The 27,073-nt window shown below is 39.3% G+C and overlaps 2 protein-coding genes across 5 annotated transcripts; one reads left to right on the forward strand and one right to left on the reverse strand.

Moving 5' to 3' along the window:
- Positions 1-66: 66 nt before the first annotated feature.
- rab4a (RAB4a, member RAS oncogene family) lies at positions 67-10,533 on the reverse strand. Of its 2 annotated transcripts, XM_086285322.1 has the most exons (9): positions 10,327-10,533; positions 8,746-8,796; positions 8,179-8,259; positions 6,047-6,161; positions 5,319-5,381; positions 4,926-5,080; positions 4,704-4,799; positions 4,240-4,385; positions 67-2,943 (listed from the first exon to the last, which is right to left on the reverse strand). In XM_086285322.1, exons 2-8 carry the CDS (start codon positions 8,777-8,779, stop codon positions 4,270-4,272), a joined length of 660 nt encoding a protein of 219 aa, XP_086141448.1. In that variant the 5' UTR covers positions 8,780-8,796; positions 10,327-10,533; the 3' UTR covers positions 67-2,943; positions 4,240-4,269. The 2 variants fall into 2 exon arrangements, with proteins under 2 accessions (XP_086141448.1, XP_086141454.1); XM_086285328.1 differs by lacking the exon at positions 8,746-8,796 and having other exon boundaries at positions 10,327-10,530.
- A 4,804-nt stretch (positions 10,534-15,337) lies between these two features.
- Positions 15,338-26,518, forward strand: phf10 (PHD finger protein 10). 3 transcript variants are annotated; one of them, XM_086285338.1, is made up of 12 exons: positions 15,338-15,465; positions 17,127-17,236; positions 17,527-17,657; positions 17,761-17,844; positions 17,936-18,060; positions 18,187-18,336; positions 18,860-18,969; positions 19,071-19,218; positions 19,837-19,989; positions 24,334-24,442; positions 24,965-25,153; positions 25,348-26,518. In XM_086285338.1, the coding sequence occupies exons 1-12, from the start codon at positions 15,388-15,390 to the stop codon at positions 25,443-25,445; spliced, it is 1,485 nt and encodes a 494-aa protein (XP_086141464.1). In that variant the 5' UTR covers positions 15,338-15,387; the 3' UTR covers positions 25,446-26,518. The 3 variants fall into 3 exon arrangements, with proteins under 3 accessions (XP_086141464.1, XP_086141471.1, XP_086141476.1); XM_086285345.1 differs by lacking the exon at positions 15,338-15,465 and adding an exon at positions 15,478-15,814; XM_086285350.1 differs by lacking the exon at positions 15,338-15,465 and adding an exon at positions 16,052-16,073.
- The last annotated feature ends 555 nt before the right edge of the window (positions 26,519-27,073 follow it).

The raw sequence follows: 27,073 nt of genomic DNA on the forward strand, positions 1-27,073 counted from the left end.
CACTGAAATGGTTTCTGCTTGGTCAAAGATTGTAGGTAAAAAAGTCTCGTTTAGTGAAGACAATGCTGGATTTGTAGTAGTATTTATTTTAAAAACATATGCCTTTATCATACATAATAAATTATAAATCTATGATATTCATAATGACAGGAAAAAAGGACACACATAAATACAAACAAATGACCTGATGAGAAAAACACATGATAGAGAACAACCAAAGCCACCATCAGATATCAAACACCGAAGGATGGGAAACATTTGAAGTGTCTGATTCAAAATCCGCGTTTTAAAATGGCTAATATCATCTAAAGCGGGGAAGGTGAACGTATGGCCCGGGGGCCAGAGAAGGCCCCTCGTATGGCTTTGGAAAATGTGAAATCTTCACAAGGGCATAAACTTTGGACTCTCTTATTATTGTTAGATTCCATCACATAACAGAAAACCTTTTTTCCATGCTTCCTTATAGAAATTAAAACATATCGTAAGTTAACAGAAAATGTCTGTTTTTTAATTAAATGATAAGTAGATAACTGGGAGGTAATGAACTGCCAGTGGTTTTCCTGTAATTTACACCTTTATTTTTTCAACTGTAAGCCTATATGTTATTAGTCGATAGTTTTACTGGTCTGACCTAATTGATATCAAATTGAGCTATATGTGGCCCAAAATGTAAAATGGGTTTGATACCCCTGATCTAAAGTATATCTGAGCTGATGCGACGCGTGAATGCTCTGATGCAAAACACGCCTCATAATCGTTTCCTCCGACTTAACACAGTCAAAGTTAACAACAGGAGATAACAAGGAGTAGAGCACACACTGGATAAGCCTCAAACCATCGTTAAAACTTAAAAACCAACAAGTTAGTATGACCCCACATCTGGCAGCAGTCAGCACTCATGTAAACAGGCAACATTTATGTACGACAGGTCAGTCATTAGACTTGAGTGGAAAACTTTGGATAAAGAAAGTTTTACACCAACATTTTAGTCAGTTGCGGTTGCCGACTTGTGAATTCAAAGATGTACCTTCATTTAACACAAATGAAAGCCCAGTGTCTACACAGAACATGTCAGGCTACCTCTGTTTATTATCTGTGAGCTTGTCAAAAAAAACCCAAAAACAACAAATAAAAATTTGTTTCAGAATCTTTCCCCTCATAATTCATAATAAAATCTGAATCAGCTTGTCCTGTTTAACAAAAAAAATAAAAAATACTGAGTACTGCCCATCACTAGTATCCTGCTACAAGTTGCCAGTGTATAGTTGCTTCAAATGATAATGATGCAGTGGAGCACGAAGCAGATGCTGAATATGATATCTATTATAATATACACGTAATATCTCTTCATAATGAAATACTCTGATATTTTGTTTGAGAAAACATGCGTCAAACTATTTACAGAAACACTGTACAGGTACAGGGATGCTTTAGGGGAGAGGAGGAGAGAAAAAGGGGGATGTAAAAGTGTGTGTGTATTTCCTGCAATATCATATCAATATTAAGGTGTTGCCCTGGGACCATCACTGTTACTGATTAGTCATGCTTTTTAATAGAGAAATAACATCGTTAAAGACTCTGTTTTAGGAAAAGATCCATGTTTCTGCTCATTTTAATAAAATACGGTATTTTTCCCCTTTCTCAAAACACATTTTTACAATGAAAATGTAACAGGTCATGGAAGTACAAATATTTCCATGTTTGCTTTTGCTTGAAAGAAACAAATTAAGTGTTTCTCATCCACTCATTTCCTGCTGAAGGCCATGAGAGCAGCAGTGTAAGCAGAGATGCCTAGACCTCCCTGTTCCCAGCATCCACAGTTTTTAATGGTCCAGCTGAGAGATGCAATCTCAACAGCTTGTCTGACAACAGCCCATAGGACATGCATCAAACACCTCAACATGGAGGAGCAGTGTTTCTACTGACTGAGATCCTTACTCTATCTCTAACAGACCCCATACACTACAGCTGGGGATTGTTCGTCCACTAATTCTTTAGTTCAACACCCGCAGCTTGTGGCCACAGGTGAGGACAGGTAGATTAATCTGCTTCAGTCTCAGCTGAGAGCGGGTAATTCACCCTTTTACAGCCTGGGGTCTGATCTGAGGGTGCCAATTCTCATCCCATCCACTTCAACACTCAGATTTGAGCCATTCATCCACCACAACCTCATCTTTTTTTCCTCCTGTGACATCAAACCCATGACATCACATCCTATGCATAATTATTCAGTTGCAATGATGGTCTGGATATTTTAAGAAGAATACAAACAGTGATATCAGGTGAAGAAAGGGAGTGGAGGTGGCACACAAGAAGTGCAAACTGCACAGCTACACAGGATACTGTTAGTGGTGTGTTTGCAAATGCAAGCATGGAGTTAGCAGATAATTAGAGCAAGAGAAGCAGAAGACCTGTGGAAGGGAAGGGACTTAAATTAGCATGTGGTCGAAGGAATATTTCCACAAGACGAGAAAAATTTTTTCGGAGAAAATCAAGACCACGCATCAGTGCACTAAGTATCAAACTGGAGCCAGGGGGCAGTTAGTTTAGCTCAATCTAAAGGTCTGTGGAGCTTGCTCCAAAAATCTGTATTTAGTATGTCTGTTTAAGTAGCTGGAGGGTCGACTGGGAAATCTAAAATGTGGTAATCTGGGTTGGCAGGTGTGTGGACGAGAGAAGTGTTGGGGGTGGTCTTGGTTGGAGGGACAGTTTGGTCCAATAGAAGAGCAGACTGTTGGCTGATCTCTGGTTACCTTGGAGATCTTTAAGTTCTGGGAGGGGGCGTGACAGGGAAGTCTTTTGAGCTATCTGCATGGCAACAAGGTTCTGAGGGGTCCGTGCAAAGGTTAGGGGTCAAAGGTCGGGGAGAAGTCACCAGCGTAGCGATCTGAACCCCACGTTATCAGGTCTCACATGGCTGTTTTTCTCCTGGTCTTCACAAACCTGCATATAAAACACACAGATGTTGCAGAAATATACAAAAGCTTATCAATATCAGGCTGTCCACCCAGTAATTAACAAATTTCCCTCTTGTGGGACTAATAAAGGTTAATAAAGGTTATCTTAATCATCTCTCATCATTATGAAGCAAGAAAGAATTACAGAGCTTTGACCAACTAGCTATTACAAAAAAAATTGAATCTGCCACTGAAAAAAAAAAACATTACGTCTAAATTGAATTAAGGTTATTCTCTCAAATAATTTTTTGACTCATTGTAAAACACCAGCAGTTCCAGAAAAAGAGGCTCCAGTAACTTTAAAGACCCAGCAGAGCAGAACCACAAGACTCAGTGATCGTTTCTCCCTGGAGTCTCTTCAGCTCTGGTGATCCTCAGCTACAATCCACCGCACACAATCTGACACTTGGAAACTGACTTGTCATTTACACTGTAAATATACTTCTTGCTCTTGTTTCTGTCGCTCTTGATGTGTTTTATCCTCATTGGCCTGAACAGGGACCAAAAATAAAAACTGTAATTCCACTTCATGTAAATACATGTGCTGGAATGAGAATTAAAAAAAAAAAAAAAAACAAGAAAACTTGAATCATTAAACATTTCCACTTACTCGAGAGTCATAGATGAGATCATCACAATTAATCAAGCTATTTTAAATATCTGCCGCTGGTCTGGTTTTTAGCGCCCTGAGGAGTGCTTACTGGACTTCATGTAGGAATCAGCAAAACTGCTTCATAGTGTTCTGATGCTAATAATAATAATAATAACAACAACAATAACAATAACAACAACAACAACAACAATAATAATATCTAGGCAAAAGCAATAATCTGACATGTAAACAGGGAAAACTGTCAGACTGCAGCTGGAACTGTGGTGTAATGACTTTCTATCAGCGATCAGGCATCAGTGCAGCCAAAGTCTGGTGCAAATAGTTATGGACACCAGAATTTCTACGTTCATCTTATTGTGTAATATGTAGGTAATAACATACATCCACCTTTTACTTTATGCCACTATTTAATGATTACAGCCTTCATGATTACTGTCTTGGACAATCATAATGAAGGCTTCCTTTCAAATGATGGGTGGATCAAGTGCGCAGAAGCAAAAATGAGCACTGACTAAATATAGAATTACTGAGTCTGCACATCTGAGAGACACTGCGGGGAGCAGAAGGCATAATTTCAGCTTCTAAACACAGGTTCTCCTTATTTGAAAGCCCTCAGACACCTTTTCATTTTAATGCTGTGTAGACAGTACAGACTCAGGACCCCCTCACCTCGTCTGTATGTGTTACAGGACACGTCCACTAGCAGCCGCATTCTTGGGTGCCCTGTGGCTGAGCACGACGAGGAGAGCGAAGCTGTCGTAAAGCAGCGTCGCCGTATTGGATACCTGAGCCCATCCTTTCTGGATCCAGCTCCCCTGAAACACAAGAGATCACATGAGTGAACAGTCAGCGAGATAACCAACTTACACCTATTGTGCTTAGTTTACTGACAGTTAAGAAAAGGCTTTAATCATCTATATAAGTTTGCAAAAGGCTTTTGTTAAAGTTCGATTCTTCCTGGAACAATGCTGTAGGCCAGCTAGTTGATGGGTTAGCTGTCTGGGCTTCTGAATGATATAAAAATATTTTGTTTCTGACTGAGGTAGTGGTGTTAAGAGGTATACAGAATCATGTGGTTTGACAGAATAAGCGCTGGGGCACACACAGGTAAGGGTGTTGACTACAGCTCATACCTGACTCTATCTTGTTGAGGATTTTCCGAGCACACTGGACAAAGGCCTCTTCGACGTTCTCCCCTGTTAGAGCGCTGGTTTCCAGGAACATCAGTTCTGTTACATCAGTTTACAATGAACACATTATAATAAATAACAATTCAATAATTCTTTGAAGTTGATGGTCTACACATCTAACAACAACAACAGGAATCGTTCCCAATAATCAGCTGCTGGTCTTACCGTTCTCCTGAGCGAAGCGGGAAGCCTCCAGAAAGGTGACCTCCCTGTCAGCATCCAGGTCCTTCTTGTTCCCACACAGGATTATGACGATGTTCTGACTCGCCAGCATCCTCGCGTCACTCAGCCATGTGGTCAGAGCGTTGTACGTCTCTCGACTGCAACAAAAAATAATAATAAAAAGGATGGCAGGTAATGACATGTTACAGTTTGGAATAGATGTGGAAGCTAATTAGAAAACAAAAATAAATTAGAGGCTTGAAACACAGAGCCTATCATATTTCTCAGTTTGTGCATCCTCAATTCCTTTTAGTCTTAGGCAAGAGGGTGGAGAGAGGAGAGGAGGAGGAACAAATTAGAGAAATGTGAAAAGTCTAGCATCACATTGTGTGATACCTGGTGATGTCATAGACCAGCAGGGCTCCTGCTGCTCCTCTGTAGTAGCTCCTGGTCACAGACCTAACACACAGACACACACAGATTAGTAGACATACATTGAGAACAATCAGGAAGTATACAATACATTCCCCCTGAAGAAAAGAAAAAACATCAATGCATGTGTGAAAAACCATTTAACTCCTGAACTTTGTAGAGACCTACTTAAATGTCTGCTGCAGTTTAATCAGGTTGGTCTTTAACTTGCTAGCTCTACAGTCCACGTGAGCTGGATTGTGGCAATGCACAGACAGACCTAACCGTCTGGGGCATGCATCACTAGTGAGTGGGTGTCATGTTTGCTGCTCAGTGCACCCTCTGTTCAGACAGCTGCATTTAGCCAGGACAAAACAACAGAACCAATTCCTGGCGTGTGCTACCTCAAAAAAAAAAAAAAAAAGCAATTCTGGAAAATATCTTCACCAGATTCGCCTTAAATTGTTATAGCAGCTATAGCAGAAAATTGAATAAATAAAATAATCAGAAGCAACAAAACTATTCCTGTTTTACTCAGGACATCAATTAGGCAGCCGAGTTTAATAACAGCTTTTTGAGCTCTCCGTTACCTTCCAAAACTCCTGTGTCTGTTACTCTGGTCTTTAAGCTATAGTACTGCTAGCTGAATGTCTGCAGCATAACAGAGATGACTTGTGTGCCAAGTGCATATTCACGTTGGGCTTTTTTCCTACCTGAACCTCTCTTGTCCTGCGGTGTCCCAAATCTGAAGCTTGACCATTTTGTTGACCACGCTGATGATCTTAGAGCCAAACTCGACTCCGATTGTGTGGTTAGATTCATCCTTGACTAGAAAAAAAAAAAATACATAAAACATGTAAATGCATTAATATTATTAAATAAGGGGGATTAATAGGGATGATATGATTATCACTGTGTGGCTGTAAGGAAAACAACTGTTGCTTCTGCACTTCAATGAAAAATAAGCCAATTTCAGCATGTGTAGATGAGACAATGATTTTCTTTGAAGTTTTTCTCCTGAAGTCTGGTTGTAGGTTTTGGTTTCACCCTTAAAAAACAGAACCAATCATAAAAATCACACATTTAGAAGTTGTTTTTTCATAAATGTATCCCTTCATGCCTTAAAATGTGGTTCAACCTGGTGTAAAATGTGATGTAGCTTGATGTCACTCACACTTTTGCCTCCTTTCGCATCTGTGAATATGAAATTTCATTCCAATCTCTACTGACACCCACTCCTCCCCTGCTGCTGCGCAGTTCCAGTAAATCGGTTCACCTCTGACTCTGCTCACACACTAACACTGCTCTACTTTACACAATGGCAAGTTGACACTGGAGTATTTGAGCTCTACATGTTTGAACTGGAAAGTCATTCTGAAGAAAAACAAGGGGAAATTGACCACATGTCAATATATCAGATTGGCTCAGACTGGCAAATTTCACATACACTATATTGCCGATAGCATTCACTCCCCCATCACAATCATTGAATGTAGGTGTTTCAGTCATTTCAAATCCCACTGGTGTATAAATATCAAGCACCTATGCCTGCAGACTGCTTCTACACACATTTATAAAAATGGGTTGATCTCAGGAGCTCACTGAATTCCAGCGTGGTACTGTGATAGGATGCCACCTGCCCAACAAGTCCAGTCTGAAATTTTCTCACTACTAAATTTTACACAGTCAACTGTTAGTTGTATTATAACAAAGTGGAAGCATTTAAGAACGACAGCAACTCACACACACAGTGTCTAGAAATAAAAAAGTCAATTTTGTCAATCACTGCAGACCTCCAAACTACATGTGGCCTTTAGATCAGCTCAAGGACAGTGCATAGATAGCTTCATGGCCACACAGCTGAATCCAAGCGATGCATCACCAAACACAACTTAAAGCGTCGGTTGCAGTGGTGTAAAGAGCACACTGCCACTGGACACTAGAGCAGTGGACAAGTATGAGTTTGGTGGTTGCCAAGAGAACAGCACTTGTCTGACTGCAAACTCTTAATGCTTCAGCATATCAAGACACTTTGGACCATTTCATGATCCCTATTTTGTGGAAACAGTTTGGGGATAGCCCCTTCCTGCTCCAACATGACTGCACATGTTTACTTACAAAGTAAGGTCCATAAATGATTAAGTTTGGCATGGAAGCATTTGACTGGCCTGTAGAGTCCTGACCTCAACCCAACAGAGCACCTTTAGGATGAATTAGAGCAGAGACTGCAAGCCAGGCCTCCTCAAACCACACAAGTGTCTGACTTCACAAATGCACTTCTGGAAGAATGATCAGAAATTCCCATGAACACACACCTAGATCTTGTGGAAGAGATCTGGAGCTGTTATAGCTGCAAAGGGTGGGCTGACATATTAAACGCAATGGATTAAGAATGGGATGAGACTCAAGTTTATATGAGTGTGAAGGTGGACGAGCAAATAGTTTTGTCATTACAGTGGATCATCCTCAACAATATTAGAAATGTAAATGCTTTTCTTATCTAACACAACCCCCTTTCCAGCGTGTCAGCTCTGAGAAGCTTAGCTTTAACCCAAAGTTAACAGGACAGATTTCTTAGTTTTGCCTATAAAACTCAGAATGCAAGTATAAATGCACACAGTTAAATCCATGGATTAAGAATGCAGTCATATCCATTAATTTCACTGCTTATTTCACTCATGAAATATTGACTTAAAATGTTGAAATCTTGATTTCCATCCTAGGAATCTTTAACATGTGGAAATTACTGGCATATTTACTGTCTCATTTGCCTGAAGAAATTCCCTGATGTAGTGCTGTAGTTTGCAGTAAACAGTCAGGAGTGTAACGGATCTTTCAGACTTACACCTCTTCTCTATGAACTGGTGCAGAAGACAGGATTTTCCCGTTCCAGCATTCCCAATCACCAGGAATTTAAAGAGGAAATCTGCAAAGGGAAAAGCAAGGACACACATTACATCAGTTGGGCTATTATTATCAGACTATATGAAACTAGTTGCTATAGACGGTAGCTAAAACGACAGGAAATTACAAGAAAAATGTGGGAAAAGCTCAGTTACTGTAGTCTTAGTTTGGTATATCCAGCTCGTTTTTCTTGTCAATTTAGTTTCATTTCCACAGTGAGTTTGCTCGTTTCATTTTAGTGTTTAGCTTCAGTGCTAGCTTTCTTATTTATTGTAATCTGGGTTGTGCTTTTCAGGGGTTCAGAACAGATATTATAATACAAACACAGGCAGTTAGCTCACAGTCATTCCAAGCCTTAATAACCAAATGTACCAAGGCCTAATGAAGCTACATGTGACAAAAAACTAAATAAGTTTAGTTTAATTAGTCAATGTCATGTCAGTTAGTCCATCTTTAAAAAACAGTTTTATTTTTTTAGTTTAGTTTTAGTGAACTGTAATAACTTGACCTGAGAGATAAAACTCATCCTTCAGTTGATCCATCTACAAACTCAGTTGTTCTTAAGGAAAGGAAACAGGGAGAAAAGGTTGAGGTATGCCAAATTACACAAGAACTGGAGTGAAACTCAGTGGCAGTTTGGGATCATCCTGATAGAAATCAGAAATAAAGGCAGTCAAAATCCAATGAAGAGTTTTGAATGTCCTTTGAGAAGTCCAGTGAACTATTCCTGAAGACTACTTAAAGAAATTACAAAAACCTGTCTAACAGAGTTCAGGCTGTGCTGAAGAATACCAAATCCTGACTTTCACACTCATTACAAACTCTGTTTTTGCCTTATATTCTGTATTTCCATATATTTTTGCATGTTTCAAAGAAAGTGCTGCACCTATTTCTTATTTTCCTTGCAAAATATAAACAAATGAGGGTGTGGCTCAAGTTCCGTAAACATGACCTTTCAAAATATTCTAGAGAAATCAGAAACTGTAGCTTCATATATTTTGTAGCTCATTTAAATTTAGTTTTCCCCCCACTTGAGTGGTGAGAGTTACCGTCACTGTTATGAAGTCCAGTAAATCCAGTAATCTCTGCAGTAGCCTTGCAAACACCCACATTTACCAGCATATACTCCTGTAGTATTATTATAGCTAAAGAGGACAAGTACATTTTTTCATACGAGACAGAAAAGAATCACCTGCGATAAAATACAATGCAAAAATCAAGGTGCAGACAAATCATATCACCACATCACCACAGTCCAGCACAGACTAAATTGTGGATTACAGAATGATTTTAAGAGTAGTAAACTAGAAATTTGATTTTTGTCTTTAATTTTCTTGGCAGGTGTTCTAAATGGGTTTCAGATATATAACTGTGACAAACTGTGCACATCGGCTCTCAAAATCAATTTATCAGTCAGGCTCAAGCATATGCTGCACAATACTGTGATGCTTTGGCCATAATAAACTGATGTTTAACAACAAACAGCGCATGGCTTTACTTGCTTGATTTTATAGCTTTCAAATATTGATATAGGTATCATCCTAATGAAAAACAAACAAAAAATTAAGTACCCCCCCCCCCCCTCACAAAGAAAATATTGTGGAGGCTTTGATGTAGGCAAACAAAAACTACAGTCAGCTGTTCTGTGCAGCGGAGGAATTTCTCCACAATTAAACCACTAAACTAGCAAAATAATCATTATTTTGGTGTAAAATGGTCAAGCTAAGAAAACAATGCCTCATATATGACTGTAATGTTGCAGCTCAGTCAGATATTACAGCTGCACCAAGCCCCAGCCAGGTGTCAGCTTCCCTTGTCTTTTACGATACCCTCCGGGGAGCTTTGTAACCTTGTACCGTGGGTACGTTTTTTGCACACGGCGACACTAAACTCTGCTGTACAGCCTTTGTGGGTTTCCTTACGCTGACGAGGCAACTTTTAAGGCCAGCAGCCTTCAGCGGCGGCTCGGTTAGCCTGTCAGCTATCTGTTTACGATGAGAAAAAGCTCTCTGGGCACACCTGCCCCATCCCATCTCTGAGGCTACGGGAGGATGATAACGGTGGCCACAGGTCAAAAGTGCTATCTTACCGTACGACTCCGACATCGCCAGTGTGGCGGTTTGACAGCAATAAAGAAGGGAGGGAGAAATGGGAGTTGACAGATGGTTAGCTAGCTAAATAAAAGGAAAATACTCCTGTTGGTGATTTCCGCGGAGTCCAGCTGATTTTCCCCTCCGACTTCCCGTACGCGGTTTGTTTCAAAATAAAAGCCGTCTGTGCTCCTAACCGAAGAACAGTTGGATCACTGTAAAGTCTTCAGGCAGCCGCAGGGTGGCGCTGTGTCTGCTTGAGACTTTTGACACAGACTGCTGTTTGGGTCAATTTTTACATGTGACTAAACGAATAAATATTAATTATTTTATTTTGAAATTGGATGACTTTTCCTAAGGTATAAAAAATATTAATTTTTTATGTTTTAGGGATCCTAAAACTTAAAAAATAAATATTTTTTAAAATTTATGTGCTACATATTTCTGTACACTGAGACTGCTCCAATCAAATTTGACCTGTCCCGACTGAAATTAACTTTAAATCCACCAGTGTAGGTCAAATCAAGGAAAATGTCATACCTGTGTGCATTATTAATGGGACAGTGGTAAAGGTAAAACTATATGTGTTCCCATCACTCCTGTCCCAAATCTCTTCACTCCCAAGTGAAGATGCACTGTTGCCTCACAGCTGGCTTAAATCCTGGTTTGGGCTTAGCTGTGTGGAGTTCACATATTTTTCTTTGGGTACTCCAGCTTCTTCCCTTACTCTGAAGACATGCATGTTCGTGCACTGGTGATTCTAAACAGATCACGGATGTAAGGTAGTTGAAGTTTATAGAATAAAGTCCTGCATAAATGTGTAGTTGAAAGTGTTTTGAATCATCAATAAGACTAGAAAAGCATTATATAAATGCAAGTGTATTATCTGAAAGTGCTTTGCACCTGCAAGCATAGTACACAACGTAAGTTAACAATGCAACAATACAAAAATAATTAAATAAATCAATCTGTGGAAGCTCTACTTGAGACTAAGAGCAAAATGGTTAAGCAGAAAAAAGCAGAAATTAGACCACAAAACTAACTGAGGGTTTCATATGATTTACAATTTCACCTAGTCTAGCAACAGAAACCATATGAAGTCCCTCAAGAGTGTTCCTGACCACTGGACTGCTTAACGAAGTATCAGGAAAGGGAAAAAAATTGATCTAATGTGAGCAATCTTAACATGGAAAAACTTCCAAAACCTCTCACAGCCATTAGTTACAGCTTCAATGTCAGACAGATTCAGGATTCCCCTCACTGTTCTGAATGCACAGAGTAGTTTCTGCTCTAAATAAAAATAGTACTCATGGGGGGGGGGGGGGGGGGGGGGGGTGACACAGAAGTCAAGACAATGTTTAACACTAGTAATTTTATACATGTTTATATAATAATAAATTTATATTGCTGTTATGTTATCACATCTTTGGTAAAACAAGACATGATATTGCATGACAGTAAATGTTTTGAGTTTTTATAAACCCAAAAATGAGTTTTTATAAACCCCAAAAAAGAAACTCTTCTTATATCAGACAGGCATTCCAAAGTAAAAGTAACTTGCCCATGTTGGAGCTCTTATAATTTGATGTAGAGAATTTTTTTACTTTCAACAATAATAAAATAACATAATAAAAAATTATGTTAAAGATTTTTTTTAAAGTAAGTGAAAAGAGTGACATAAAAATAATATGTACAGGGTGGGCCATTTATATACACCGTAATAACATGGGAATGGTTGGTGATATTAAAGTCCTGTTTGTGGCACATTAGTATATGTGAGGGGGCAAACTCATCAAGATGGGTGGTGACCATGGTGGCCATTTAGAAGTCGGCCATCTTGGATACAACTTTCGTTTTTTCAATAGGAAGAGGGCCATGTGACACATCAAACTTAGTGGTAATGTCACAAGAAAAACAATGGTGTGCTTGGTTTCAACGTAACTTTATTCTTTCATGAGTTATTTACAAGTTTCTTTTTGTTCACAGCCATTGACATGTCGAAGAGGTTAACACGTGAGGAGCGGATTGAAATTGTGTTGATATCTGGTGAACGCAGTAACCGGGTCATTGCAGCAGATTTCAATGCAAGACACCCTACGAGACCACCAATCTCCCATGCTACAGTTAGCAAACTGCTTGCAAAGTTTCATGAAACTGGTTCAGTGTTGGATTTGCCAAAATGTGGACGCAAGAAAACTGTCACTAATGAAGAAGCATCAGTGGCTGTCCTAGCTTCATTCAGCAAAAGCCCACAGCGTAGCACTCACCGCATGTCACTGGAGAGTGGCATTAGTTGGTACAACTAATTCCTCAATGGAAACCTCAAGGCCACTGGATATTTGAAATTGTTACATGATGATTTGTTTCCCTCTTTATGCACTGAAGCTGGCACGTTCCCTGAGTTTTTCCAGCAAGATGGTGCACCACCCCATTATGGGTGCCAGGTCGGAGCATTCCTAGAGGAACAGTTTCCTGGAAAGTGGATTGGTCGTTGTCGGCCAGTTGAATGGCCCCCAAGGTCTCCCGATCTGACCCCCTTAGACTTTTATCTTTGGGATCATCTGAAGGCAATTCTCTATGGTGTGAAGATACGAGATGTGCAGCACCTAAAACTATGGATACTGGATGCCTGTGCTGGCATTTCTCCTGTGGTGTTGCTATCAGTGTGTGAAGAGTGGGAGAAGAGGGTTGCACTGACAATCCAACACAATGGGCAGCACATTGAACACATTTTATAAGTGGTCAGAAACTTGTAAATAACTCATGAAAGAATAAAGTTACGTTGAAACCAAGCACACCATTGTTTTTCTTGTGACATTACCACTAAGTTTGATGTGTCACATGGCCCTCTTCCTATTGAAAAAGCAAAAGTTGTATCCAAGGGCGTAGATTTGGTTTTGGCATTGGTAGGGACGGATGATTCAACCACCGAACTCTGCCCTGTTTCTTTTTTTTTCCTTTTTGTTTTTGCTTCTTAATAAAAAGAGGAGAAATATACTTGCCTACATATGCTATTCTACATGCTTTTAAACCATTTAAAATCACAATTCATAGTTGAATTATTAAACAAATGACTGACTAAGTATTTTAGGCTTTAGTTTACTTCAGCCATAATCCATATAAATCAGGTATCATAGAAAAATAAAAATATCTTCAAATACAGTCATGACAATAAAAGAATATGACTTTAAGGACTTAACATCATTACTTCAGTTATAGTACACCAACATCTGTTATATTTTGGCACTAAGGGAACACTGAATGAACTAGTGGTTTTTGTCCATAAAACTACTCATCTAAGATTACCACAAAGTAAAAGATCTCTCAGCAAAATTATGCAACATTTTAGGCACTATTGCCCCGATCAAATCAGTGAGCTGAGATTTTCTATTCTAAACATGAACTACTGTTACAGCAACAGACATTAATACTACTGGTGTCCCACACAACAACTCAATGTCCACTATGTGAAGGAGCCAAACACATGCCTGCTCCTCTCGTTAACTGAGATAAACTGCTGGCATATTTGTTTTACATCTATACTGTCCAGTCTCTCCTGGTGGACATGGCATACAGCAGCATTGTTTAATCTCATTTGAGTCATTGTTAACCTTAGCCATCTTTTTAGTCTTCTGAGAGCACTGAAGCTTCTTTCAGCCTCAGTACATGCGTTTTATCCTCAGATTACAATTATTATTCTGTGCTTGATGTGCCTCACCTTTGGCCCTGGCTCTTCCCCTCTGACTGCACTAGGACATATTGCCACCTGATAAAATAACACATTGATTCGTGCCATATAAAAAGTGAGACATGTCAATTCAGATTCTTTGTCAAGTATACACTAATGAATCAGTTTACATCAGCAGCCTAACAATTGTCATGATAATAAATACTATTTAATCTATAGCACCAAATCATCAGTCAGTCACCTGTGAGCTTGCCTCTTCACCTCTGTCTGAGCTACAACATGGCAGAGCTGTAAACTAATATCCTGGCTTGCTCAAAGCTGCCGTTTTCTCTTACAGTTTCAATCAAAATTAGAAATGCTACTCTGGGAGACTGAGAAAACTAATAGTGCTGCCTGTCGTGCAGTTAGTTTCCAAAACACGTTATTCGTTGTTACATACAATTTTAGACTGATGTGGGCCAAAGCCTAGCATAGCCTGTAACGTTGTTATTATGACGGACACATTTTATGAGTTCATTTGGATTCTTCCTTTTTGCTGCCATCATCCTCTCCTGGCAGCGCAGGCTTGCCGCTGCTAAAACTAAACAGAGCTCCCTAAAAGGCACAGCCAATCACATTGGCCATATTTGTCACATGAGGTAGGACTCCAGTAGAGGACGTAATTTAACTCTTTCTGCACCGCTGGGTGAATGAGACGTTGACAGATCGTTTTTTTTTTTTCTTTCTATCGGGTTTGATTTTCTTTACTGTGTCACAACCCGGCTCATAGGAAGTGACAAACAAATGGGAGACCACACACAGGCTTTTAAAGACTGTAAGACACATTTAATGAAAATAAGGTAAAGCAACTTAAACACAAGTTAAAGGACATAACAGCCATAACTGAAACTTCCAAATAAACATAACACGTGCCAGAGGGAGCCAAAAGCCAGCCACCCTGGTTCAGTCAAGGTGTCTTTATATACACTGGGACTGGCCTCTCAGGTGTGCTGCATCAATAATTGGGTCAGCTCCACCTACCTGCAAGAAACAGGAAAAGGAAAAAGAAAAACACAAGGCCAGCCCACTGGCCGTCACAACTGGAATAGATCAAATTATTGGTGGGGACAATTTAATAATCGCTGAATATTGGTGGGGACATGTCCCTTCCGTTCATGTCAAATCTACGCCCTTGGATTTAATAATAACGAATTAAATCATAGATAAGAAATGTTTGTCCACTTTTCGCGCATAGAATTTCGAAAAAACATCGGTGAAAATTATAAGTATGTATTATCACGCCCCCATCACGATGTTGCCCTGGGCAACCGCCCATGTCGCCTATATCAAACCCCGCTACTGTGTGGATCAAAATTCGTTGTAGGTACTTTTTATGAGGGAATTCTTGGCCTATGTCAAAACTGGCCTAAACCACGTTGTCAAAGAAATGACACGTGAACAGCGTCAGCATGTAAGGGTTAATATAACTCAAACTTGTTCAAACTTCTCATCAAACGTAGTTTTAATTTATGCAGACTGTAACGACCATGAATTCACTTTAACTGTCTATAATAATTAAGATAAATCGAGATTATACCACACAGTCCCAGTCCTGTCCTGAAGTCACGCGTCCAGTCCAGCAGGTGTCGGCCATGTTTCAACGCTCGCCAACAGCCGCGAAACTTCACCAACGAAGGAGTAACGAGCTAGTATGCTAGCCTAGCTGCAGAAATCATTTAGCAAAAAATATGGCTGCTGTGCTCCCCGTCAGGCCGCCCTGCGATAGCAACCCCGCTACCCCCGGAGCACAATCCATAAAGGTGACATTTGTACGCCATAACAATATTAATAATACTAATAATAAAAACACGAGTCACTGTTTGCTCAGTTCCCTCGGCTCTGTACGGCTATAGCCTGAGCTAATAGCTAACTGGCCATTTATGGGACACTTTAGTCCATGATTGATGATCAGTAGCCACATTAGCGTCCCTCCTTTGTTTTCAGCTGTGTAGTAATTGGTTAGTTAGCTCGTTCGGTTTGAATTTCCTCGTTTTATGTATCTGCAGTGATCTGGTCTGTGTACGTTTTGAATGATCTAAGTAAAAACGCGACGTTTAATGTCGTAATATTATAAGTGATTTGACAATTTGTGCTCCTTCTGTCAGCCAGTTCTGGCGTGTAAACTCATACATGTTTTGGTCTGTATTTAGCATAAAAAGTAATTATAATCTAACTCTATAATCTAACCGTCAATAATATTGAATAAAGCTTCGTGTTGATGTAAGAGGGAAAATATCCTTATCTGAAATCATTTTTTAGTGTGTTTCAAAATGAACCCTCTGTATTAAACTGGCTAAATCTCTGAATGTTAACTTTTGCAGTTGTTTAAAAAGTTTTCATCAGGCCGGGAAATACTATCATGTCTAAAATAGCAGTAGTGTGCACTGTGTGTGATTTTTATCTCATGCCTGTGGAGCATATACAGAAAATCACACTCGGTTTAAATACACTGTGATTCATTAATAGTAAAAGTATGCACTGCTCAGCCATTAAGTGGGCCTGATTTGTGGATACAGCAGGCTGAGCAGAGATGCCCAGACCTCTCTCTCCCTGGCCCCCTCTTCTATCTTTTCTTGGTGGGATACTAAGCTGTTACCAGGCCAGCTGAGAGAAGTAATCTTTCCAGCACATCCTGGGTCTTATCTTAGAATATGAAACAACTCATCTAGGAGGTGTCGTAGTCCCTCCATGAATTGTCACATTAACATGGTGTCAACCAAGTGATCCTGGGAGCCTCTAGTGGGGTCTCTCAAGGCAAATTGGTCTTAAGCGATGATAGAATGGAAACTCTTTCAGGAACCAAGTGGGTCAGATGGGCCCCCCACTTGGAGAATCACATGTTAAAATTTGTTGTAGCAACAGGAAGATGAATCCTGCAATTATGAGTCCTAGGGTTCAGGTTTACCAAGCAAAAATGAATTTGGGCTCTATTCATTTCTGTGTCATAAAAGTGTCCAATACAAAATCAGAAAGCTCCTAAAAGCTTTGTGGATATACTTCATGCTCTGGAGTTTTCAAACATCACATTATGTAATGTTAAAAATTAATTCTGATTTTTCTTTTCCTCTGAAGGAGGATGTCATAGAAGAAGTGTCCAATGATGGCAGCCAACCTCCCAAGAGAAGGAGAATGGGTTCAGGGGACAGCTCTCGAAGCTGTGATACCTCAAGTCAAGATCTTGGGTAAGCTGGTTTGGCATTCGGCAAGAAACATCCACTGGCATAATTTTCAAGCATTCTTGACAACCAAGTAGGACAGAAAATTTGTTGTTACCATATGTCACATTCTTTTTATTTTAATATATATCCCCAAAATATACTTGTATATGATAAACCCTAAAAGCTGTAACTGTCAGTATTGATGTCTATTTAGTTCTTCCAATGGCGATTTTTTTGTCTATATCACAAAGATTAATCTTACAAAATCTTGTCCAATCATCAAACTCTGTTGTCCCTCCAACCTTCCTTTCCAGTCCGACGTATTTCCCAGCAGAAAACCTGACGGAATACAAATGGCCACCAGACGATACAGGAGAGTACTATATGCTGCAGGAGCAGGTCAGCGAGTATCTGGGAGTCACATCGTTCAAGAGGAAGTATCCTGGTAAGAAGTGAGATTTTTTTGTGTTTACCTGTTTTTTGTTGTAAAGAGTTACTCTAAGATATTAACTGGTGGTGTTGGTTTGTGCTTTTCTGTTTCTTTTTAGATATGGAGAGGAGAGACTTGTCCCACAAAGAGAAGCTCTACCTTCGTGAACAGAATGTCATCACTGAGACACAATGCACTCTGGGTAGAAACCAGTCCTTCAAACTCAGACTCGACCGCTGTTCCAGTTGTGATATTAGAAGGTAACATCTTTCCGTTTCTTTCCTGTTCTTCAGGTTTGACAGCTCTGAGGAGTGATGAGGTGATCGATCTGATGATAAAGGAATATCCCACTAAACATTCAGAGTATTCTGTCATACTGCAGGAGAGGGAGCGACAGAGAATAGCAAAAGAGTACTCCGTAAGTTCACAAGCAACAAAAAAAGATCCTGTAGAAGTAGGGCCACATTATTTTCATCTAAAGTGTAATGAAAATCTTCTGCATACATCTCCAAATATATTTCTAACATTCTTTATTCTTTCATAGCAAATGCAACAGCAGAACCCTCAGAAGGTGGAGGCCAGCAAAGTCCCCGAGTACATAAAGAAGGCAGCAAAAAAAGCTGCCGAGTTCAACAGTAACTTCAACAGGGAGCGCATGGAAGAGAGGAGAGCTTACTTTGACCTCCAGACACATGTAAATCCAAACTAAAGTTGTTGTTTTTTTCAGGGTTTTAGTAATAGCCCAATAGATGACTTAATTTAAATTTCAGGCATTTATCAAAAAAAGAAAGCAGAGCGGATGTCTGTCTCCCAAAACCAAAAACAGCTTGCAAAGCTTTTTTTGGCTTCCTCTTTGGAGGCTATTGTTTCACTTACTTCAACTGGAAATTCTCCAGTTTTATGCCCTAGCGGTGCAGGTTTTTCTCTTAAAACATCATTACTTCTTTCTCTGTGATGTTTCTCTATAAAGAGAAAATCCGTGTATGGCACTATGTAGTTTAAAATGACTCGTGATACACTGATATATTCACATTGGTTAGATCAAAATTTGTTAGATGGTGCACAGGTGTCAAAAAAGTAAAATTGAATGACATAATTGTATATGTGGTTATAGCTGATTAGAGGCTTATGAATGCCACAACAAACTGTCTTTTTTGTTGTTGAGGTTTTAGTTTTTTTTTTAATTTTCTTATATGTGTTGTGTTTTGTTGTCCCAGATCATCCAGGTGCCCCAGGGCAGGTTTAAGGTGCTGGCTCCAGAGCTAACCAGGACAGGGCCCTACCCTGTGGCTCTTATACCAGGACAGTTCCAAGACTATTACAAAAAGTACGGCACCCACTAAAATAAGTACTTTCACTTCTAATTACTGTTCGGTGCAATGTATCAAAGGTTTCGCCCTGATCCTCTGTTATTTTGATGTATGACAGATACTCTCCCAATGAGCTGCGGTACTTGCCGCTGAACACAGCTCTGTTCGAACCTCCACTGGATCCAGAGCTTCCTGCACCGGACTCAGAGCCTGACTCAGACGACGCTGAGGATGGCAAGGATGACAAGAAGATCAAGAACTCATCTGTAAGACAGTATTTTGTGCACAGCTATATGAATTTGTTATGGGAGTAATATTAATCCAATGAAAGAGGTTTAGTTTATTGTATAGATTTTCTATTTAACCAGATATTCACAAAAAGAAAATCAGAAGTATAGAGTAACTGGATGCTACTTTAACCAAAAAGTTAACTAAAAAAAGAGTGACTTCTATTGTAGGTGTCACTGCTGTCCATGAATATTTTGATTAATCACAAGGCAAACTACCCAAGCTTTCATTAGTCATAAATGAGCCAATCTAGTTGCCTCTTACTCATGTTTGTATGTGATTACTCACTCTTCATTTTACATCGCCCTGTTGGGTATTTTCACAGAGTGATTTGATTGGCTGGGAAGGGAGAAGTTAAACCTTTCTAAGCTTTTTAACACAAACAGTGCAAGGAAAGTGAAGCAATGGATCCACATTACAGTTTGGTAACACACTGAAGTCTGAAATGCCCAACTGTGAGACTGATCCTAGGTCTCATGTCAAAGTCACTAACCTCCATCACAGTTACCTCGTCATGGATATGCTCTCTCGCACAGCAGTGCTATATCATTTGTCCTTCACTGATCCTCCACCTGTTTAATTCTTTTAATCTATAGGACAGTTCTTCCGGCAACACATCTGATGTGGAGAGCCAGGAGGGTGTGGGGAGACAGAGCCACAAGTCCAAGGCCAAAGACAGGACATCAACAACGGGAAAAGACGGCAGCCAGCGCCACTCTGCATCCCAGAAAGCCACCGCAGGGTACAAGGTAGAGGACAAAACCACCTGAACTCTTCTCCAACAACAGCAGCAGCACTTTTCTACCCCCTCCTCCTCTTTCTACTACTACCACTCCCTTACTCCATCCATCCCGCCACCCCTCCCTAGCTTTCTTCACTTTTTTTCTCCAGCTTCTACAGTTTGTCAGTTTTTCAGCTGGGACAGCCTGGTCCACACAAACACACAAACACACACACAAACACACACTGGGAGTCCCATCTTCAGGTTTTTTGTTGTTGTTGTTTTTAGGATTGCCACGTGGCTTTCCCCCCCCCCCCCCCGTTTTTTTGTTCCTCTTTGTACAAGACTGTGAGCAATAAGAACTTTTAAAGGAACAGTTCACGTTTCTTTCACCGCACTTTCACTTTTTTGATGATTTTATGTTTTTTTGGTGAAGACAAAGTTTTGCTTTTTGATCGTCTTCAGTATACCTCTTGTCTGTCCTCACTTGTCAGAAAAAATACTTCCAAGACAAGTAAGTGGATGTTTTTGGCTGCTAGTTTCTTCCTTTTTGGTCAAAAATGATAAAATGATTTTGTTAATCTAATATAGAAAATATAAACCACATATAGTTTGTAGTTGCTTTTAAAAAGTAGTTAATGTTAACACTAAAGAATTTTAACATTTATCTCCTTAAGTCTAGAAGGCACTTAACCCTACTGTTTTAAGTGTGTATCGGTAAAGTAACATACTTTGTTTATACACTCTGTGATGTACTGTTAATAAGTATCAGACAGCTGTTTTGACAAGGGCATTACCTGCCCCTGTGATGTCATCATGGCGTGACGAGGCCTTGCTGACCTTATTCACACTGTCGCTGAGCTGAGCTAGAAGTAGACTGACACACAGTCGTGGAATATCCTCATTTTAAACTAAAAGTCTTTGAACTTGATGCAAATGCACCACTTTGCTTCCCCACAGCTCATTGTGCACTTTCCATTTGTCTGTAGTTTTCCAATCCAACTTTATAGGACTATTCAGATGTTAAAATGGACCTGGGTATGTCCAGTTGAGTTCAGCTCAGCTTTGTGGTGTGGGCATGGTCCTTTTGATAGTGTAAGACCTGTTAAGACTTTCAGTGTTTGTTTTGTTTTTTTTAAAGTTTGCTTTAATTGACATTTTTATCATCACAACTTTCTGCATAAGAGCGTCCAAATGTGGCATGGCATGTTGGTAGCCAGAATCAACTAGAGGTAGTCAGCTAATAAAAGTATATGATATAGTATGACCTATCATTTTGTTAAGTAAAAATATGCCTGCTTCCTGTTAAGTGATGAAGAATTTATTTTTTTCCCCAGTGGATGAAAAGTTTGAGTGATTTTTTTTAAATGACTGTTACTGTTTTTCAAATGTCACCACATGTGAAAGGCTGCTAGCTGATTAACGTTACTTCGCTCTGGTTTGGCTACCATCTACTGGACATGCAGTGCTTAATGGTGACCTCACTTGAAAGCTGTTTTATAAGCAACTCACAAATAAAAGCTAATTATGAACACCAAAGATGGAATTAGATTGTTGAATACCTGGCTCTACAGCAGACTTTTGTTCAGGTTTTGCACGTTTAATATTTAGCGTAATATAAACAAAGTAAGTGTAGTGAGTAAAAGAGAAAAATCCTACTGAAGCTTTGGCTCTAGAGCCTTTCGGTAGCTTACACGTTGTTTCAGTCCTTAAATACGTGGCTCAGAGGAACCTAAAATATGTGACGCACTACACTGCTGCATTTTAAGCATTTTAAAGATGCAAACAAACACAAATAAGTGAGACTGGAGCCCCGGCAAAAGCAAACGAAAGAGTAACAATGCAAACCAACCCCACAATAGTTCGATTCAGCATTTCTCCTCATTTAATAAACAAAAATAATAAAACTAACATTAAAAACAAGACTGCTTATAAATCCAAACCAAACTAATAATTAATAGTGCGAGTCGAACCCCATGCCTTTCCTTCTCTGGCTTCTTATGCATGCAGGTGACGCAAGCCAATCAGTCAAGAGTCAACAGGTTAATAAGGATGATAGTAAATTATTATTATTAACCGTTATTTAACCAGGAAAAAAATTAACTCTTGAGCTAAAAATATATATATTTTTTTGAGATTGGGATTAAAAATGTGCCTGCACATCAAGGCACCGCCCTGCTGGCTCACTTGTATTGGCATTAATTGCATTAACATAACAATCAATCAGTAGATTGTATTAACAGTAAATCCAGCAGTTATAATGCAATAAAAAAACGAAAGTAGATTAAGTGTCATGATTGCTCTTATTCATTTTTGCTGTGTGAAAGTTAAAAAATTATGCTTCACCGTAACATATGACGTAACCGGAAACCCCTCTTAACTCCACACTGTAATCTTCTACGTAACCTGACGTAACCCGACCTCCTGGGAAATGTAACTACCTGTCAGGCAGATGACTTAATATTAAAGTTACGGCGTAGGGGTAAGAAAGGTTTCCTTTTGTGTCGTAAGTTTCCACCCAGATTTCCCGCCTAAGCAAAATGCAGGCATGACTTATCTACAACCAACAAATACGTTTAAAGAGTCCGTTTTAAATGGCAGTATAGATGTTACTGGTGACATCAGTAATCCAGCCAGACCAAACACATAATCAGCGGGGCTCAGTTCAAGAGACTACTCTTAGTTTTTTCTCGTTTCCTTCTCCTGCTGCTGTTTCACTCTTAGTTTTCTTCTCTGCTCTGTTTCTAGTTTTTGATTGCCACCATTAGTAAGCCACGCCTTTTGTATAGTCTAATCTAATCTGTCAGGGGATATTTTTAATGATGGATGTCACGCTGTATCTTCAGGCATTTGAAGTAATTGGACATAATGCTATGAGTTTATAAGGATAAATAAATATAATAATAGTAATAAAGGGCTACATGTGATTAATGGGATGTTTCCATTAGCTCAGTTCATCTTTATAAGAATTTCATCCTCTTTAGATACTTGCTGAGTTGACTTTTACTCAACTTTTTGTTTTTAGAGCTGTGGCTCTACCCTCAGATGTTTATTTCTTCAGCTTCCTGTACAGTTACATCAAGATTCATAAGTTTTAAATGGTTGTCCATTTGTGTGATGTCTGGACTTAAATGTCCCCGAGCCACTTTTTTTCTGCTCTTTCTGTTTCTTTACTCTCTGCCATCTTTTGAACTAGACGGTGAATTCACAGGGTGGTCGTTCCATGTAAAATCAGTCAGTTCAGGAAAAGACCTGACTCCCCAGAATTGGCTGGTTTGATGTTTGTTTGTTTGTATTTATACAATAACTTAAGCATATCTAATAAGGTCAGGTGAACTTTATCCTCATACTGTGAAAACTGTCAGTTACATGCCCTTAGAAAGTACATTGTTATGGGTTGCAATTTGCCGCCATTTGTCGTCTATTTTGAGTCCTTTTAGCTTCCTCAGTAAAGGAGATATCCACATGAGTTAAAACGACCTTTAAGATCCTTTCAGAACTGCAACCCAATCAATATAACACTACCGGGGTCAAAATCTAAAGCTTATAATATAATGGGATGTCAGTTTCACCCTGTCTGTGATGTAGAGTAAAAAGTAACAGAAACAAGCATTGGTACCCTGGATGCTTGATTTGATGTCTAATAGTACACTGGAGAAAAACTTTAAAAAGTGCATTTTGGGGTCAACTTTATCGAAACAAGTTACAACATATGAAAGGTCCCATATTTTCTTACATTTTGACAACTGGCTAAAATCCTTTTAACCCACTCCTGTGTATGTCCAAAGCCTGTAGTTCGGGGAGTTATATAGGATAGGATTCTCAAATCTTCTAGGAGGCTGATGGGTAGCACTGCCAGCCACCAGTATTTTTATAGTTTGCATGGTGTCATTAGATATGCTAAAGTTACTAGAAGTTCCTACATTAAAAATCAGGTGATTCTCAGGGGGTCAGGTGGGGGTAACTCACTGATTTTCTATGGAATGAGTCAGGTACTTCATATTTCCACATTCATAAGTCATCATGAGAGAGTTTGCACACTCGTGGGGAGGACAGAAGTTATGTTAGGGTCAAAGCATTCATTAGTCAGAGTGTATAAATGTTTTTCAAATTTATTGAACATTTTAACATCATAAAGGGTAACTTTGTGTGGTGCTGCAGCTGATTGATCAGATGATATTTTAGGGCCATCCTGGGGTCACTTTTATTTAAAGATCACATTTATAGTTAAATAAGAAACATAATAAAATCTATGTTCACCAAAACCTTAAATGCAGCTTTGACACCAAATATTGAAAGTTTTGTTTCTAATTACACCCATGACTGCAGGATGCTCGTGTGTGATTTTTATAGCATTATTCTGCCCTTGCAGCCTAAGGTCATTCCCAGTGATATATGTGGCATTTGCCAGAAGGGTAAAGAGGCCAACAAGAAAGGCAAGCCAGAGGCTCTCATTCACTGCTCCGAGTGTGAAAACAGCGGTAAGTTCACACACTCAACTCCAGAGGGCAGTTTAATCACATCTGTTTGTATTTTGCTACAAATTGTCTAGTTAGTCATCAGCAGTTAACATGTATTAAGTCACCTCCATATTTAGTCAAAGGAAACTTTTAGTTAAGTGTTAAACAGCTGGCTAACCTTATATACCTGTGTGTAAGCATGATTTAAAGTATTTGTACTGTTTATGATACTGTATGTAAGAGAGTTTAGCTTGTGTGGTTCAAAGTCATCTGTCAATTGAATTAGCAGGTATTTGGATGAAGGCTGTTTAATTGGTAGAAAAATTCAGCATCTTATTTATTATACCTGAAAATGTTCTAATGTCACAAATATTACTGTTTTAGATGATGGGCTTTAGTATGTCGGTGGATAAATGCCTTACTGGGGTCAGTAAAATATCAGGGCGGTATTTTGCCTGTCTTTTCCATGTGTCATGTATTTATCTGGGTTCGTGTGTGTCTCTCCGGCTCTTCTGCTTCTTTGCACATGTCCGTGAACTTCAGGCCACCCATCCTGCTTGGATATGAGCGAGGAGCTGGTGAGCATGATCCAGACGTACCGCTGGCAGTGCATGGAGTGTAAGACCTGCACCGTGTGCCAGCAGCCCCACCACGAGGACGAGATGATGTTCTGCGACATGTGCGATCGAGGATATCACACCTTCTGCGTGGGCATGGATTCCATACCTACAGGTGAGTAGATGGACCTACAAAGGCGATTTTTAGACCAACAAATACCTGAGGCTTGTACTGCGAAACACGATTTGGGGCTTAGCCAAGTAACCTTCAGGTTTAATCCCAGATTTTTAGGTTTGCAAAGGAAGTTCACTTCTTGAGCTGAGTGTAGTTTTTTTCATGTTTTTGATTAATTCTCTCTGTCTCCTCAGGTCTTTGGATATGTGAAGTTTGCGACAAAAATTTCACCACGCCCAAGAAGAAAGGAGGAGCTAAAACACCCAAAAAGAACAAGTCAGCTCAGAAATGATCAGCGGTTCCATTAATCATAACAATCCTGTTATCACATTCTAGACAAATGCACTGCTATTAGAAGCTGTGGAACTGGAAAATGACAGATAAGTGTTTGGCCAAACAGCTTTGACGGAAAAAGATAAATGCACAGTTTGTGATCCATTTAAAAAGAAAAAAAAAGCAAACACAGTAGTGAAGCTTCCTTCCTAATATTAAAAAATCCAAACTGAATGTTTAACCTGCTGTTGCTGTTTGGTGTGTCTTTAATATACAGACTAAGACTTTTCTGCTACAGGCCTATAATTTAAAACATAATTAATTCCCACCAATAAACACGATCAGTGCATTACGGTTTTATTAACTTATGTATGTGTCCACATTAGGGATTACCTTCAACAGAGCAGCTCAGGAGAATGACCTCCACATACATAATGTAGAAGCTAAACTGGAACTCGGATCCATCCAGATTTGCTGCACTGAATCCTTTGACCAAACCACTAACAGTGTCGCCTGTTCATTGTTAAATCGTGCAGTTTGTGCCTCGTTATGTTGCTGCAGTGATAACTTGTTTGCTGGGAAAATGGTGCTTTTGATCGTTTTACTACTGAAACAGCTGATCTTTTTTTCTCTCAAAATTCTGTCTTTGTCTTTGTTTTTTTGGTGTGTTTTTATTTTTTTTATATCTTTTGAATTACAGTTTGTATGTTGATAATGTGTGATTCACAGAGGCGGGCCAGTAAAATCTTATTCAAGTGAATAATGACATGGTGCTTATGTAAAAGACACTGGCTGTCAGACCTCATAGCTGCAGGAGTTTTCAAGTTTTGGGAGTGAGTCTTTATTAACGAAACAAAGTCTCAGAAAAATGGAACCACTCGTAATTACATTGAATTGTGATTACATTGAATTTAGCGTCCATCACCTCGATGGTTAATTGATGTTTCTGCAATTAACTTGAAAAGTTTCCTGCTGTCCTGCAATAAGCAGGTTGTTAACGGGATATTTGTTGTTGAATATAATGCTTTGGTTATTGAAGTTAAATGTGTTTTTTGTTGTTTTTTTTAAATAAAGCTTTTTTTTTTTTAAAAAGAACAGTTTATCTTTTTTTCTATCAGTATTTTATGATGTTAAAAGGAGCCCCTGGCAGTCATGTGTCCTCCTGCTTTACCTTTCCATTTATTTTTTTCACAGGCTGAGCAGAAAAAACTGTCTCAGTTCAGCATTGCATTATTTTATCTCTTAAATATCAGAGCCAAACAGCTTTACCACCGCATAGACAGATGGCAATTTAGTTAATACTGTAAGGTTATATTGTGTACATTGCATTATTTATAGAGAAGTACATCCATAGTTCATATATTACTGATAAAATTTTCAGTATGTACTAACAGGTGTGCTTTTATCGCTAAGTGTGATTTTAATTTAGGTATTTTGTGCAGAAACTATAAATTTGAGATGCATGCTCACAGCAGTTCAGCAGTGTGATGAGGCTGAAGTAATCTGATTCAGCCACCGAGCCATGTTTGAGAAAGTGGCCATGTTGGAGAAAGTGGCCTGCCACAGCACCATACAGGATAACTTTTTTTTTTTAAACTCTCCCAGAGAAAATCATCCTGGATCAGGCAACTGCTGCACTAAAATGTC

Source organism: Aulonocara sp. 'chitande type north' Nkhata Bay, linkage group LG1, assembly GCF_057382095.1.
Source record: "Aulonocara sp. 'chitande type north' Nkhata Bay isolate Kocher_YH1m ecotype deep benthic linkage group LG1, A_spYH_male_GT1.1, whole genome shotgun sequence".
In the NCBI taxonomy this organism is placed as follows: domain Eukaryota; kingdom Metazoa; phylum Chordata; class Actinopteri; order Cichliformes; family Cichlidae; genus Aulonocara; species Aulonocara sp. 'chitande type north' Nkhata Bay.